Raw genomic sequence first — 17,991 nt, 5'->3', positions numbered from 1 at the left:
AATATTGATGCACAGCTCAAAAAGAGTGCCAATAAATTTCATGTTTTTATTTATTCAGTTTGTCCGGTAAAACCAAGCCAAAATTTCATGTGACAACAGGATCAAGACTTTTTTACAACTAATTTAAAAATGTTAGCCTACCTGGAGCAACAACCTTCATGTACTCATTAAACCAAGTTTGTACTGATAATAGGAAAAATCACCAAACTTGTCTACTTTAATTTTTGAGGACTTAGAATACATAGAACTAGATATGGTAAACAGCTATAACTAAAGCAAAGTTGAAAGTTTAAAAGCTAAAAGATAAACATTACAATCATCAAACCCCATGCATCCCAGCATAAATATTATCAATTACAAGTAACAACCCCAACTTCTCCCAAGCATTCATGTTTACAGGAAATCATTCATGTTTGTTCTTAGGTGACAGTCTGTACCTACAGTAGTTCTGCCATGCATAAATGCATCTCACAGTGTATGACTGCACAGGTCACATGGAAGGTACATCCCTGCATGGGGACTGACAATTTAATTATCTCAGAAAACTGTCGCCATCAGAATTACAAGCCATGGTGTATAATTGCTCAAGTTTACAAACTAGTCACCCAATTGTTACAGTCAAGTTAATTCCTTTTTTGGGCTATCTTCAGCTGGACCATCGTGTTCCATGTGGGAATATCAAATGTTACTCGCATATTTGAAACATACAGTAAGTATATTTTAATCAATAAAATATAAATAAATTCCCCTTTTTAAGACAAGTCATATGTATGAGAAAGAAAGCATAGAAAGAAAGTGTTCTTGTGTAGAATGAAGCTTCAAACTCACTGACATTAACTTGACTGTAGAACATAATTCAGGTTTTAAATGAAAAAGCAATGCCATTTATGAATTTTCCTAGAGTAGATACCAAAAACTTAAAGATGGAATTCTAAAAAACTGTTCAAATATGGCATATCTTTATATTGAGATTTTAATCATTGGCTGGCACACAGAGAGATATAAAAGAGGCTCTCTAGAAAAACAAGGGCAATAAAATTACAGATTCAGGAGAAAAATATGGCAATAAGTAGTTTACTGACACCTGTGCTCACCTAAATTCAATCTGGACAGAAAACTCTGCAACTATTCTCATATTTTAATTAAACACGTTTAAATTAGTTGCAGGCAGGTTAGGGGGGAATTAAAGGAATGGATATATGCTACATAGAAAGAAACACATTACAATCAAATAAAACAGTGGCATATAACTTACATGAACATGTCTATGCTTCTGATTACAGCTATCCTGGTGATAATGGGAAATATATAATCGTGTAGTTGTCTACATATGTAAACCGGGTGCAATATACGGTCGTAAAATTGTGCCTTGTTTCTCAAATATGGCAAGTTTAGTACCTTCTGAGTTCTATGGGGCTTTTTAGGCTACAAATTAATCAAATGATCTACGAAGTATGCCAAATTATCCATGAAACATTTAATAATTTGAAAATATGCTTTACTTGTGATAAAATTGACGGATTTATCGTTCTTCCTCACTAATGAAATTCCTAGGGTGTAACTCAAATAATTCAAAAGAAAATATCAAAGCAAGTCACAGAAATGGTTCATGAACTGTAAACTCGTCGGAAATGTCTTCAGAAAGCTGCCAGAAATATTTTTTCAGTTGATGGTGGTGTCGATTCGAATACATTGTTCCTAATCGCTTATGAAGTTCCGAGGTTGTAACTCAGTGAATTCAACAAAAAATATCCAGGAAGGTTACAGAAACGGACTCGTGAATTCTCAAAAACAGCTCTTGAACTAAAAAACTGTAAGCAACAATTAAATACGCTAACCATGTACGTACCAGCCTGCTAGAGAGCTCAATGCCAGGACCCCGTTTCAATACACGATCAAAGCTCGGACACTTCTTGCAAAACGTGATGACAATTTCAGAGATTGATTCCTTAGTTTCCAGCATTAGAAAAAAAGTATCGTATCGATCGCACACATGTTCATCATAACCAGCACATTAAGTACGTTTTACTCTTGATTGAAAGTGCGACCCGGGCTTTTGTTTGCATCACGTATTCGCGGTTCGTCACGGGTTTTCAAATGATCGACACATGACAATATTGCCAAAATCTAATTAGCCCGTCAGACTTGATGTATTCATGAATATCACTGACTCAATCTCATTCTATTTTGATTTTTGGAAAGCCATTATTTCATTCTAAGGGTTAAACCACACATCTTCGACAAAGCCCGATTTTTTTTAATGAATAAAGTAAGCCATGCGATAGTTAATTAAATAGAGAATGATACCTACTTGCTTACGCCGTTTGCTATGATTTGAAAACTTTGTAGGCAAAAAATAATTCGAAAGATAACTTTAATACAACGTCTGTGTTAAACCCTGCAAACGATAGGCAAGAAATAATTTTAAGAATGCGAACAGTTTGAAATATAATTCGGGTGATCAACCGGCACGAGGGTGTTAAAGCGACATATGCCAAAATTTTACCGAAACTATATTTAAATTTCTTGTCTTCATCTAAACAGCAATGAATTATACACTGGAGCTGGTATCAAAAAATGATTAGTGAAAAAATGTTTGAATTTTCCTAAGTCTTAGCGTAAAAGAAAACCCAAATAAGACTCAACTTACCACTTCTTCTTTCTTGGATCCTTTCAAGTTCGCTTTTTCTTTCAGTAATGACCTCTTTTCAGTCTGTTTTCTAGAGCTCTTTGTATTTCCTTCTCAAATTGCTCTTCGCTAGCTAGATATTCTCTTTTTTACTTAAGCCTTTTTCTTTTCCTCTTTCGAGTTCCTCACACCGTGTTGTACCTTATTTTAGCGTCCTTTCTAACTCTCTCTCGTGTTTCAATTTCTCGACTCGCTCTTCGCATTTCTCTTCTTGCTCTTTTTGGTCGCTTCTCTCTCTCGTTCCAGCCTGCTTTCACTCAAAACCCTTTCTCCACGAACTTGAATTATAATAATTTCCTCCAGCTGACAAAGCTTTAGCTCTGCCGGAATTGTTTGTTTTTCGAGTTGATTAGAAATTGCAAAATACTTAGAATAGCTGTTCAACTATGACCTCACCAGTTTGATTTCCCGCTCAAAATGCGGGTTGCAAATTATCTGCTTGCGCGCCTTCACATCTTCTAGCCCTCGTGAAGCCCTCGTGAAGCCCTGGTGAAATGCCTAACCGTGTGCCCGCGATACGCTGCACTTGAGTTCGGCACTCGAGTATGTGAACTTCAATTACTATTTCTTATAAGTATGTTGCTACGATCGCACTGCGAGCTCCGCTTATGATGGAGATGTAACTCAAAGGCGAAGAAACCAAACAAAAACCGTTTGAATGGCCTTTAAAATTGGGTCCCTTATGAGCAAAATAAAACGAATAAATTTGGGCGAAAGATATTATAACATTTGTAACATTTGTTATCTACTTTGGAGTCATAGAGAAATGATGAGTTTCCATTCTTTCCAATAATCTCAAATAAACGGGTATTTTGTTCAAAGATGAAGATGTCCGATTTTGAATTATGAAATATCTTAAATTATAAAATTCTTTTCTGTATTGTCATGAAAATAACTTTTAAATCTGATTGTTTATTTCATATACTTTATCTACTTTTACTTAAAGGTTACTTTGGTAATTATGTACATGAAAAAATTACGCGCTTTTGATTAGCTGAAAACATTCTCATATAACAGGGTGATTTAGTGTTATCAACTGAGTTGAAAATGTAAATTGGCCACCTTAGTTTGAAGAAGTTTCGAGCGTTAGCCCTTTGTCAGAGCGATTGGAGGAATTTACGTTTTCAACTCAATTGATAACACTAAATTATCCTGTTATGCTCTCCCACCGACGCAGTACCACAGTTTCTTTAGAAAATTATCCCCTTTATTCCTTTTCATGTAGCACGAGTTAAAAGTTGTAATAAGAGTTCAAATTACCAATAGCGCGCGGGCTTTCGATATTTCGTCTGTCTTGACTTTTTGTAATATTTTTTTCGTGTACATTATTAACAAGTGATAACATGATTTCTCTTGCAGTTTGGTTTAATAATGTCTTGTACATTTTTCAAAGACTACAAATTGCTCTTGTTCTTCGGGTTCGTGTATTTTTTGTTATCTTTGAAAAATGCATTCGTCCTTATTAACACCAAATTGCACTCGAAATCATGTTATTACCTACACTTCTAGCTCGTTACACACAACCCCACGGGCATGTAATGATTTCGTTTTCATAATCATAGCGTTTAAATTAAGAAATTTTCCTATTTAATAACCTAGGTACACGGCTTTTAACGTACAGGTGTAAGCCTTAAGATGCAACTCTCCTTCGTATCACTGTCCTTTATGCTTAGGGGGGCTCAAGTTCAGTTAACTGGATCATTCTCATCAAAATCATAATGATAAACTCCTAATATTATGAAAAAACATCCATAATGATTACAACTAAATCTGTTTATTTTTTTGGGTGCTGCATCATACCGTGTAAGTCCTACCAACCCAAACGTAACATCTTTACACGTGTGGTTTAGGATATTAAAGAAGGCACTGTTGATTAAATCAAACTTCATCCCGTTTTTTACAAAAAATATAAAATGCGATTTTTTTTCCTTTTTTTTTTTTGTCTAGAGGATATATACAGTTATCTATCCTTTATTCAAAAGATTTTCCTATCAGTGCAGTGAAAGCTAATTACTCATGTCTAGTGGCTATCTGGCCTCTCTTTCAAAACGAGGCCAGATGGGAGCTCGATTACCTAAAAAAAAGGAGATACATTTACATGATAATAGACTAGAAAGTACAATGCATTAATAATTGAAAAGTTTTGTGGCCATGGAGGCTAGAATAAAGCAACAGCAATGAGATGAATTACTCATTCGTGTAAGCCAAACTTGCTTTTGTTAGATAACGCATTGTTAAATTGAGTCACCGTTTAGTATCTTTTCCTTTTCTTATTTTTTTTTAAGAGAGCGATATTTCTCTCTTTGCTTTTGTACCCTTATTATTTGCACTTAAGGGTGACACTTTTCAAGTACAATTTCCGTTTAATAAAACACTTCCGAGTCATAAGAAAATCCACCAAAAATCCAAATGATAATTAATGTAACCCGATACACAAAGGACAAAGGCGACTGGGTGCTGAAGGCCCGAAATTTTCTCCACTTAAAATTCATAGCCTTTTTGTTGAACTTTCGGCGCCACAGGCTCTTTCAATAGACGCTCTGATAACACCTATAGAAATACAAATTATCAAACCAATCCAGCAGAGTTTCTCACCGAACGTTTCGAAAATTTATTTTGCGGCTTAATTCTGATAAGTGAAATGCACTTCGAAGTTACTGTCTACTTTTTACAAAACAGCTGTGTCATGCACGAAATTTCGTATTTATCTTGAGTCAAAAATTATATTAGTTTTAGCTTAATATCTTTCTCATGACTGTAAACAATGTATTGACAAAAGGAAGTTACTTTAAGTAACGAATTAATCTTTGTAAAATGCATGCACAAACAAATCAAATCATTACCGCCTAAGTCAGGGAAGTCCATTGTGATAAGCTGATGTTATTACAAATTGAAGGTAACTTTTAGTTGACTTGCAACCTTGAAGTCGGATTAAGAGACTAACTTTTGAGGAGCAAAAAAACGTGAGCTTTCTGTCCTTCAAGTTTCACTATGGTCAACTTCTCACTTGACAATTTTTTCGACGATGCAAACTTAAATGGACCGGTACATAACATTACTTCTGAAGAAGGTTGCTTCGATCGCAATAGCACGGCCATACGAGTGACAAGAGTCGCTGTTTACTGTGTTATTATTTTGGTATCAGCCCTGGGTAACACCATGACAATTATGGTAGTGCGGCGTAACAGAACGATGCGAAAATCTTTTCACTGTTTCATTGTGAACCTGGCAGCTACAGATTTGATTATCACTCTGGTGTACATGCCACGGCTCATTGTTATGTGGTTACGAGGAAGTGAATGGCTGGTGGAAGACACGTTTGGCTCAGTGCTATGTAAACTCGTTCCATATTTACACGGCGTCGGCATTTTAGTTTCGATTCTTACGCTGATGACATTGGCCATAGATAGATTTTTTGCTATTGTCTTCCCTTTGAAACAGGAACTATTCACTGTCAAATCTTCGAAGTTTGTTATCGCGTTCGTTTGGTTCGTTGCTTTGGCCGTTCGTTTTCCTTACTTTTATTCACTTAGGATAACGTTTCACGAAGAAAGAGGCGAATTTACATGTGCTTCAAATCTTACAAGAACATTTGAACGCGTAAACGCAAGAGAAATTTATTACACTTTCCTTTTAATTGCCTTCTACGCTCTCCCATTCACTGTCATCCTCGCCTCTTATTCTGTGATAGTGGTAACCTTGAGGCGCTCAAAAGTGCCTGGCGACAAAGAAATAGCCAAGCTTGTAAAGAAAAGTCGAGACAAAGCAAGCAGAAAGGTAATACACATGCTACTGACGGTCACCGCCGCTTTTTTGTTTTGTTGGTTGACATACTTTGTTGCGCAAATTGTGTTTAATCCAGTGCCATGTTATTTAAGATTTTGGCGCATTTTTCTGGCACACAGCAATAGCGCTTTCAATCCTTGTTTGTACGCAGTTTTCAACGAAAAGTTTCGAAAAGGTTATAAACGTTTGCTGTTCTGTGGTTTTCGTTAGAAAATTTGACAATCATCCACTACTAGAGAGCGAGGGCATGAACTCTTAGCATGAACTCTTGGTACGAAATAACCAGAAAGGGGACATCTGCGAAATACCTTTAGCAACTTTTCTTGACTGCAGATATTTTACAAGTTTTGTAAACCTGGAGAGTTCGTAAAAATGGATCTCGTTCAGAAATGTATTGGAAAGGTTCTTACGCTAAAGAGAGGCAACAAACGTGGTTTGCAAAAGATTTATTTGAATGTGTTGTTAATTAATTTGGTTGTTCATCCCACCTCTATACTCTATTTAAGCCAAGTTTAGCGTGTTTAAAAAAATTGTTACAGAGAAACTGGTATTTGCGTATGTGTGAGTGGTGAAGGATGATTGACAATTATTTTTTTCTATAACTATGAGACCCTACATCAGGGCGCCAGTTTGTTTCACTGCAGGGTTGATGTGGAAACACATTGAAGAGACCATAAGCTCATAAGATAAGCTAAATAAGTAGATTCTTTTCTAGAAATAAGCATTTCTATAATACATGTACATGTACATCTAAGGAATGAAAGAATAATTTAAATTCAAAAAACAAAAAAAATGAACCTGTTTTCTGGCGTGCGACACATGGTGGAGTAACACCATTGAGGAGATACCTCCCGTGAATAGAGTGATCTAGAAATATTTAATTTTGATTTTGCAATTATCTTTTCAAACTGAGAAATAACTAAGTAATAAGAGGAATAGATTTTTCCCAGAAAAAACCAAGCAATTCTTACTAATGTCAAACAATATTAGGGCTAGGAAGGTTACAGTCGAATCGCTTGATGGAGGTGCAGAAATCACTAATGGCTGGAAAGCGATGTAGATAGTCTGAAGAAAATGACGTTAAAAAATTTGTGATTGATTCGTGGAATTTTTAATTTTGGTAAAATATTTAAAATAAAGGGTTGCCATCGGTGCTGTCATATCATAATGGCGTTACTTGGTGCAATCAGACTTGGTTAAAAAAAAAACAAAACAAAACAAAAGCTGTTGTATGCATCAAATATAACCAATTCGACCGAAAGTAATGTTATGTTTGCAAAATAAAGCAATAATTTTCCTTCTGAGGAAATGAAAACACATGTCGTTTTTTTTGTTTTGTATTCCTGGCGCCTTTACTCTGTTTTTGATACAGATAATGAAACAAAGAAGTTATTGGAGAGTAAAAACAACATATATCAATTTTACTTCGGCGGCCCTTAAAGACATCGAAGAAAAACCAAAGATCCCTCAAATATACATTTCTTGTTTGCATAAGTGAAAAGTGCTAGATTTTTTGTTTCCCTAGAAGTCAAAGTGACGTTCACTTTTACCAAATTTCTGTCCAATATTCAGTTGAAGTCAAAACTATGATAATTTTAAGTGTAATACAGTAACACATTATTGAATCCGACATTGATTTTGTGAAGGAAGAATGCCCCGTAGCTAGGACATCTGGCATAACTTTTATAGCCAAATAATTCTCCTGTCTAAAGTTATTTAGACAGGAGACTTGGACACCCCTAAAAAATGCGTGAATGTAGGCAACCCAGGGTATCCTTTGGGTTGCCAATATTCCAAGTCTATATACGCTAAAATTGTTTTCAAATTGATAAACAAGTGTCTAAGCTATAATAAAATCAATAATACTTTATTGTAATCGAACGCAGTAAATTCCTTTTTTTATCGTGCTGCCGTGCTTCGTCGGCGCTTGATGGCAGAACAATTCATAGAGCAACAAAGAAAAGGGATTATAGATATAATAATATATAATAGATATCGAATTTTGTTTACAAAATAACTCTTCAGTCCCATTATAGATAGATAACTAAAGACAAATCGTTAACCCCTGGTCTGCCCAAGATCTTGTGAGTAATTATTCCTACTGTCTGACATACAATTCTTTTGATGTTAGTTTGGAGAATTTGGTTTTGGATCAACAAACTGATCCACTATTAGCTAATATAATTGACATTTTTCTTAATTCTCATCACCTATCTGCTTGATATTGTATTGATATTGTAAGGAGAAATTCTGTCTTGGTCACTCATGGGAATTTAGAGGCTAACAACGAAATCACTTCAACTTTGATGCTGAACCATTCCTGCATTCTGGCAGTTTTTAACGCATTTGATTCCCCGCTGTAGAGTGGTCAATGTCCTGTAGTATTTCTTCCATAATTATTGTGTTGTCAGTATTTTCAATGGAGTAAGTACCCTCGTTAGAGCCATTATTATCTGAACCCACGGATTTGCCAGTGTTGTACCAGCGTCTTCTGAGATGGCAAGTGACCAGCAATATAATCACAGCAACAATGAATAATATTCCTGCCAGTATTAAGGCAATTATTGTCGGTAGGTTAAAGAATTGTCCACCTGAAGTAAATACAGTTAAGAATTTGTAAGTTACTATGAATTATTTCTCCTCACCTTTAAAAGAATTTGAATACTTCAAGGTGCCTAAAATGGTTGTGACAGATTGTAGATGGTCTTTCAAAGGTGACTGAAAGGCAACTCTGCCATTTTGAGTGTGTGAGTTTCACAGTAATATTATTTACTCGATTAAAAACCTAACTGGTGACGCTAATGGCTGTCTATTTCCTGATAGATGGTGAGGAAAGTAATTAATCTAATCATGAGTCTCTCTCATCATCAAGTTTTTAGCGATTGATAGATTTGTTTCAAAACAATTAGAAGGCCCCTATCCAGCTTTTTGACTGGCTAAAGGCATTTTTAGAGACCTGGAAACGTGCTAACCTAGTGCTTTAACGTTACGAGGTTAATTCTTGCTTTTCCTTTGTTATTTAATTACTCGTGAGTATGTCGTAAAAAAATTCCAATTTTTGTTTCAACCTTTGTAAGAGTTATATCGCTGAGTCAAGCGAGCGAAAAAAGATTGCAGATCTGGGCCTACGGGTCATAGGCTAGCTATGCACCTCATTAGATTATTCTCTTTGGATCTCTTTTCCCAAAGTTATAATCTAATGGTAAATATCTTGAATATCTTACCCTGAGAAACTTCTGTTGAAGCACTTGTCTCGATCAACACTGAAGACAACGCAGTACGGTATTTCCAGACATACAAAACAAACTTATACAGTGTGGATGGTTCCAGCTCCGACACAGTCACATGGTTGTCCTTGAGCCCTTCTTTACCCGGCCAATACCGTACTTTTTCCCCACAGGATTCTGTACATTGGTGATTAACACTGTCTCCGCCTTGATCACATTTAAAGCAGGATATTTCATAGCGATCATAGCTTGAAAACTCGTGAGGATTATCCACGGAATTCCATGTTAGAACAGCTGTAGTGTCATCAACATAGGTCTTATCCAAAAGCATTTTAGCTGTAATAAAAAGAGACATACTTTTATTGAGTATATTTCGTTGGCAATGCCTACATTGTGTTGCAATTTCCACACGGGCTAAGCAGTATCAGAAAATCAACGAATGAGTGCAGCCGAGAGTACCTCTCCTTATACGTGAATAGAATTAAGGAAATAATTTTCCGCACTATTGTCAAGTATTTTATTTAAAGCAGAAATTTGATAACCATGCACTCTCAACAGGCTATTAGATCAAAATAAGTGAACTAGACTGCCTAGAGAATGCTACAGGGCAAACCTGACCAAGGATTTCAAGTGAGATTTAACAATAATGTGACGTAAAGCAGATTTTGAATCTATTGGGAAACAAAGAAAGGACTGCATAGCAACTTGACTTTCTTGTTCAAATTAATTTAAGTGTTTATATATAGACTCTGTCCATAATGGAAATCTGCCTTAGCTCACCACTAAACTTTATGCAGTTTTTTATAAAAGAATACAGCATAGTTACCTGAAATCCTTGTTCCAAACTGAATCTCAGCATTCCTACTCGGACTAGGCCCATACAAGTAACTCACTCCGTTTTCAGCAGTAACCCTAAGCATGTATGATGTGTTGGGTTGTAATCCTGTCAGTGTAACATGCGTAAAATGATTATTAAACCTCACTGGCCAAAATTCTAGTTTCCCACCACAGAGTTGCTTGTTTCTGCAGCGTGGACCTGGATCACATTGAAAGCAGTTGATGTCGTAGACGACGTCTTCTCTCCCTCCGTTGTCTAAAGGCGGCAGCCAAGCAACAACGATTACGGATTGGTCTTGAAATATTATTGATAAATTTCTTGCAGCTGATGGCGGTGCTGAAGCAAATGAAAGAAAACGTGAAAGATTGTTTCTTTTTTTAAAGAATCAAATGGAAACTTCGGACTATGTACAATATCCGACAACATTCTTGACACGTTCCACTTCTTTTGAAATTCTTACTTTAACTTTCATATATCTCCTTCTTCCCTAATTCAATGTAGTCTGGTGTTAACATAATGACGACTAATTTCATACAACATTGTCTTAGGGGAAAGGGGGCCTTTCGCGCAACTTATTAGTGATGAATTACAAGATTTTTGTTGTTATTTTGAGTGAAGGGTTGCCAATCATCAAGCAAACGGAGGCGTTTTTAGTTATACTTATTTACTTTTCTATTTAAGGTGTAAAGCAAATCGATCTCATATTTCCGTGGGTCTGTGACTGAAACTCTTTTTGTCACCAACACAATGTCATTTGCAAAGCATAACTGAACAGATGCCAGGCATTATAGTGCCTACTAGCAACATATCGTTTGCATTACCTGTACATTTTCCTTCTTTTTTGTCTTTTGGGCCCCGATAAAATCCTGCATTGCATTCACATTGCTGTCTAGAGTTGTTGGAATTAGTATTCACCGGGCAGCTGCTGCACTCTGAATTACTTAGGCTGGGTTTGAATTTTCCACTAGGACATTCTGTGAGCAAAATTTTGATTGAAAATAATCAAATTAATTTGTTGGAACCTAACTATGTATTCAAAGAAATATCGCGTGCTTTTTTCTTCCAATTTCTCTCTATCAGTCTGCATGTTTCCTTGTCTATCTCTTTGTCTGTTTGTCTGAATTGTCTCCTGTTTGTTCGCTGACGGTTTTCTAGTTGGTTGGTTGTATAAATGGGGCACCAGTAGTCATTCAGTCCGTCTTGCAGTCTCCAAGCCGGTCTGTCTATCTTTCTTGCTGTCCTTGCGCTTGTCAATCGATGTCTGCCTATCAGCCTGTCTGGTTACCCAAAAGTCCATTTTGTCTGTTTTTCGGTAACTATGTTTGATTTAAACGTTTAATCGTTTGCCTCGGACGTAGAGTCAAGATACTAACTGCTTTAATCAACATCGAGAGACAAACGGCTAAACATTCATTTATCTATATAGCTATGATGAACTACAACATATTCTAGATTTAATTAATACCTCTAATTGTGAGTCTATATTATAATAGGGATCAAGTTATGTACCTTGGCATCCCTGAGAAGTGATTTGATAACCAGGTTTACACAGACAAGTAGCGGCACTTGCTGGCCTATTCCAGGTTCCATTGCTTTGACACTGCATGTGTAGTGTGTTCGCGTTATGCGGACTCTCTGAGTTTACTGCACAGTTACCATTTACCTTGACGGCATGTCCATTTGGAGGAGAAGGGGTTCTATTATAACTTGCCCCACCAATGATTTTCCCAGGACAAAAGTTGGAAACAACTTGAACTTTCCCGAGTGCGATACACCCTCCTATGTCCCGAAATCCTAAATAAAGTCCTTTGCTTTGAACAGTGAGTCCAACTGCTGCTTTGTTTGTTATTCTCGCCTGAGCAGAATTCCACACGTGAATAGGAGCGATGGTTGCAGCGAACGTAAAATGTCCAGCCAGAATCGTTGATTTCTGCACTCCAGATATTAACCTTTGGTCTGTTTGGTAGACATATAACATGAATGATTCCTTGCAGAAAGGAAGTGACTGACGGTCACATTGTCTCGCAGTGAATTCTAGTTGAACAGTTACTGATACTGCGCCTTGCAGGTCAATGAAATTTGAAATTAGCCAACTGTTGGTGCTTTTCGTTGCAGTTTCTGGAAGATCACAGACGAGGTACTCTCCTGTTTGTGAACTGCGGCCCCACTAAAAAGAAATGACAGAAAAAATGACTTAAAACCGTTTATTCCACCATAATGACCAGATTCTTGCAGCTTCAAGTGGCCACCTCATTGCCGCCAAAGCTTATTCCATTCCCATTGGCTTGAAGCGTCTAGGAAAATTGCTGTGTGCTCTTGGACAGAATGATAAACTATCTCATCCAACCTTCATCAGGTTTCCCTCTTAGTTCCTAGCTGCCCATTTATGCATACTCCTGTGACGGAATGAGGTACTGTGACGCTGTGGTTTCTTGCCCAAGATCACAACAAAATGAATGACAGCGGTTAAATCTGGAACTTGAAACCACAAATATTGAATCCCACATTACTGAGCCACTACATTTAGATCACTTTGAAAGAAGCTTCTTACCCCGCTACCAGTCGCCAGTTCATATGTGGTGAGCCAATCCCATGATTGGTCGTATCGAGAATGAGAATCTAGAATAACTAAAAGACAAATAAGAGAAAGAGGCGTTTCAATCCAGAGACAGGATATAGCCTCAAGTTAGCATTTTGACATCGGAAACTGACACGGAAACATTCGACTTCATGAGGTCCGTTTTGGAGAACTATAGTAAAAAAAAGCACTTAAAACATACCATTGGTTACTTAAATACAATTGCATTGACTCACCCGTCTCGGAGGAAACAAGACGAACGACCAAGATTGCTTGAATCAACGAAAGTAGAGGTATCGCCTTATGGCGAAGAAACATTGATCTATCAATCTCCATGTCTTTTAACGGTGCCTCAGATGTGATACGCGAATATGTACAGTGTAATGATGTCCTTGATATTCCTTATGAAACAAAACTCGAGATTAGCGAACTTTAAGCAATTAAAGCCAGCCGAAAGCTGCATTCAAAACACATGGTTCGCTTTAATCGCTGTTATGAAAACCAGTCCAGCTGAATTCGACATGATAAGTTCTCTAATTGCAAAGCCCACTACTTAATCTATGATCCTAGACACATCACATACCCACGTACCCGGCCATGCATGTAAAGTCCGAAAAATGTCACGCATGTACATCACCCTTGTCACACCTTGCAGATACTTTGTGCTTGCTTCACAATTAGCATGTAGGACAGGCGTAAGTTTTTTGTGTTTTTCATTCAAAACGGAGGCAAGAACGAGGCGAGCACCGAGTGCGAGTCACGCGTGAGGGGAGGAGCACCTGAATTAAAAAACATTTCGCACTTCTCCCCTCGCGCGTGATTAGCGCTCCGCGCTCGCCTTGCGCTTGTCTCGCTGGCTACTTAACACTTTGCTTCACGGTCGAGAATAGACATCGTATTTTCTATGTGGATATAGGCAAGCTTATTTTTCCGACTTGTTAAAACTCCCTGACGAAGTCTCCCATTGTCAGACGAAACGCGCGGGAGAATAAACTATTATTTACAATTTCAATTCGTACAGTGCTGCTCATAGGACAGTAGTTTATCATTGAAAAAAAGGAAAATGGAAATACTTGACCGGATCACCCTTTGTGTCTCTTACCCAGGAGTTGGGGTATCGGGAATCGTTTTTCTTTTTTTTTTTTTTTCAATTACCATAAGCGCATCTCTTTGTCATAACCATTCTTGAAGTAAACTTAGGAACCGAAATCGTGCACTTGTGTTCGAATGTCCACTTGTGTTCGAATGAGTCACGTCAGACTACAAGTGAAATCTAACGCCGAAGAGGTGAATTAATCAATCATCACTCACGCTACTCAATCTCGTAACATAAAACAATTAGGTGGCGATCTCTGTAAGAGCGGTCCAAGGCGTTTTGCATCGGAAAAAAGCTTGCCCGTTAAACTATCTTTGGTAGTAAGTAAATAAAACCATAAACCACATTGATTACTGGGAATACGTTTAAAAAAAATTTGAGAGCTCTCAATAAGGCCTTTTTTTGACCTCTTGCGACTTCGAAAATTTCAAAAGTTGACAAGCTTGCTGCTCGTAACACACTAAATGCAAGAAATCGTTTGTATTCCTAAATGGTGTGATATATAAGGGGTTTGGAAAGCATATTAATTTTGATACGTGTGTAATGAGAGGTTCGCCATAATTTATCTAAAAACACTTGTTAGACAGCTTTCTGAAATGAATCATAAGTACTCTTTCTTTCTTGGGTGATGTTTCTCAAGTCCAGACCAGACCATCAAAAACTCCAGTTGATTTATTCTAGTAAGATGTTCGAAAGCATAGAAATTTAAAGACAACATGCACTTATTAATTTCTGACTGCATGTGCCTACTTGAATAGCTGTAGAGTATTGCTGTAAAAAAAACAATACAGCTCTTGTCAAAAGGAGGATTCGCTTAGAACAGAGTTTGTACACTGGTCAATCGACAGGCTGGAGACAAGGCAGTAAATTACTAGAATAGGTACATGTAATAAATGTGCGTCAGATGTGTTATTACACAAAACTTCGCCGCCTTGTACGCTCTGCGTACCTAGCACAATGAATATACCTATGATATTCGAGCTTTCTCCACGTTAAACTGTTTTATCTTCCTTTTTCTTTTCTTTTTCAATTTTTTCCTTTCAATTTACATTCTTCTTCAAAGGATATTTTGGATATGTTTAGAGTAAAGCTCACATGTGAGAACTTTTGACGATGTAGCTTTTACGCTCAAATCGATGACAAGTCGAAATGCAGAGGTTGGCCCAAAAATTAAGAGAACTATCAACGCCTGAGCGATCAAACCTCGTCTTAAAACCACACACTGGATACGATTTTCAAGCTCACTTTCATGAGTGAAAAAGGGCTTATTACAAGCTTTTGTATTCGTGTTCTTGGTAGCAACGATGGTATTTCATTGTTGACTGAATATTGCATGGACTCTAAGTTATTAATTGAAGAGGCTCTTAATGTTTTGTTGACAATTGCTACACTGATAATCTAAATAAATCTAAATAAGATATCTTACAAGAAAACAGACGGGTCAAGCGCGAAATGTCTCCATCCTCTCCTCAGTGTCTCAAGTTTAGCTTTCTGTTTGGTGTACGAGTCTTCGCCACCCTCTTTTTTATCATGGGTTAAAAACACTTAACGTTCTTGTGACAATTCACTCAAAGATATGTAATCGCAGCAAATGCTTATTGATATGATTCTAAAGGCAATATAACCCACCTTATGCCGCAAGGAGGCACGCCAATGTAAGTAGGTGCGAAATGTTTTTAGTGTTAGTTTTATCAACTGAGTTAATAATAAAATCTTCCCTTCCTGAAGTAGCTATTCCGAAGAGATCATGGCCTGTGGAAGAAAATGTAAATTTAGGAAAAACGGAACGGTGTAAAGAAATGCAACCGTCCCTTAATTAAAATCGTAACACGGTCATACAAATGGGATTGAGCTGTGCTGAAGCAGGTAGAATTATTAAGTTAACAAACTGACTTAGTTCAAAGATACAACAGAGTTCCACATGAAATAATCAAAGCATCCATTGTCCCTCTTCGACACGCCATCAGAAAACCACAGTTTGTTTCACTGAGCCATTCTTTTCTGGGGGTCATAATCTGTGCTCAAATACTCATCTGGTGTCACTTATTACATCGAAATTGCTTTTCTTTAAAAATTAAAATGATTTCAGAACTTTTACATTCGAGAAAGAGGCATGTTTTTGTTTGGAGATGAATTAAGAGTTAATTAGCGGCAAGTACATGTCTAATCTAGATCTTATTTCAGGGAGTAAGTTTCTAAAGAAACTGTGGTGCTGCGTCGGTGGGAGAGTATAGAAGGTAATTCAGTGCATCAATCGCTTTGACGAAGGGCTAACGCTCGAAGCGTCAGCTTTTTTACTCTTTACGGTGGCCAATTTACGTTTTCAACTCAGTTGTTAACACTGAATTACCTACTAGATCTTATTTCATTCGTGAAGAAGCTCGACCAAACGAAAAAAAAAAGTCAGAACGAAGCAAAAGTCTCAGGCCATCCTAAATTAAACGCTGAGTGTCGAAGAAATAAGGTAAACTTATTTATGAATGACATTCGTTGCTCTGAGTTTGAAATAAAAACTGTACTAATAATGTGAATTGGCAATTGTAAAAATATTCCAAAGCTGCAGTTTTGAGCTCGCTTGTCATGCTAAAACAAAGTACGGAAAGTATATAAAAAACTTAACCCTTTTTGTTCTTCGTTGAATATTTGACCGGAATTTTCTTCATTAGTTTAATGAATAACTTTTTCTCAAGACTTGGAATGATCTTTGCTCTGCTCTATGTTCTGGTATAAACAGCGACAACTTGAATAGCAGCGACCACTTAGATTTTCACCCAACAAATGATTTTTGCCAAAGGTGGTTAAATTACGGCCACAATTCGGCCAGAATGATCAGTTATGAGGGTTTAAGAACAGATTCAACGAATTTGAGCGAAACAATTCTGTGAGAGCCTTTGATGACTGAGGAAGAATGCCTAAACGTTTATAACAATGGACCGACATTATCCTATGCGGGAGTCAAATTTTCGCTACAAGAAGGTGTAATACTAATTGTTCAAGCGCAGTCTTTCTACTGGAATAAACTTGCTTATCTTGATTCAATAACGCACAGATTGATTAATACTCTTCCTTGGTATGTAAAATTCAGCGAGTATATTGTCATTTATCTCACCTTTTAAACCCGTTTATCGGAATAGACCCGTCAAAGCTGATCAGGTCCTGTAGTATCCAGCCTCTGGATAGGCTTTTTGACCTCCTTCGAGATTCAGATTTGATCTATTTTTAAGCAAAACGTTTAAAAGATCTGCACTTCACTTTGTTGATGTAAAAAGAAAGCCCTCTTGTTTAGTAAAAATTCTTATCGGTCTGGAAATGACTTAATTTTGATTCACAAAACAATAACTGGTGATAACACTTTACAATAAAAACATTTCCACGCTGCAGTGCTAACAAGAATAAAACAATCAAACTGTATTCTTGTAAAAATTGAACGAGACTTTTGAATACAAACAGCTTCCGACAGATCAAAATCTTACATATTTAGTATAGCTAGAACTTGTCCGGCTCGATCATTTTGGCCTCAGGAATTCTTGGCTCAATGAATGTACTATTTCACTTTATGTAACCTTCAATACAAGTGTTGCGTCTTGTAACCTAACTTACAGGCCACCCTTAAACTCTAACATTAAGAAGGAATTCAAGTTACACGAGCTGTAGTTATCAGCAGACAAACATGATAATTTGATTATTTCAGCTCCAATTTATCTGATCTGGTAATCGACTATTTAATGCATTTTCGATGGCCTAATACCGAGCGACCGCTTCACCTACACTGAGATC

At 37.0% G+C, this 17,991-nt stretch overlaps 2 protein-coding genes across 2 annotated transcripts; one reads left to right on the top strand and one right to left on the bottom strand.

Moving 5' to 3' along the window:
• The first annotated feature begins 5,630 nt into the window (after positions 1 to 5,630).
• Positions 5,631 to 7,102, top strand: LOC131775371 (RYamide receptor-like). Its single transcript, XM_059091471.2, has one exon. The coding sequence runs from the start codon at positions 5,681 to 5,683 to the stop codon at positions 6,683 to 6,685; it is 1,005 nt and encodes a 334-aa protein (XP_058947454.1). The 5' UTR covers positions 5,631 to 5,680; the 3' UTR covers positions 6,686 to 7,102.
• Positions 7,103 to 8,518: 1,416 nt separating this feature from the next.
• Positions 8,519 to 13,599, bottom strand: LOC131775328 (ephrin type-A receptor 3). The gene is made up of 7 exons (XM_059091427.2): positions 13,355 to 13,599; positions 13,092 to 13,168; positions 12,050 to 12,707; positions 11,362 to 11,514; positions 10,529 to 10,876; positions 9,700 to 10,038; positions 8,519 to 9,066 (listed from the first exon to the last, which is right to left on the bottom strand). The coding sequence occupies exons 1-7, from the start codon at positions 13,452 to 13,454 to the stop codon at positions 8,813 to 8,815; spliced, it is 1,929 nt and encodes a 642-aa protein (XP_058947410.2). The 5' UTR covers positions 13,455 to 13,599; the 3' UTR covers positions 8,519 to 8,812.
• Between the last annotated feature and the right edge of the window lie 4,392 nt (positions 13,600 to 17,991).

This window comes from Pocillopora verrucosa, chromosome 9, assembly GCF_036669915.1.
Source record: "Pocillopora verrucosa isolate sample1 chromosome 9, ASM3666991v2, whole genome shotgun sequence".
Taxonomy (NCBI): Eukaryota; Metazoa; Cnidaria; class Anthozoa; order Scleractinia; family Pocilloporidae; genus Pocillopora; species Pocillopora verrucosa.
This window is presented reverse-complemented; position numbering and strand designations above follow the sequence as displayed.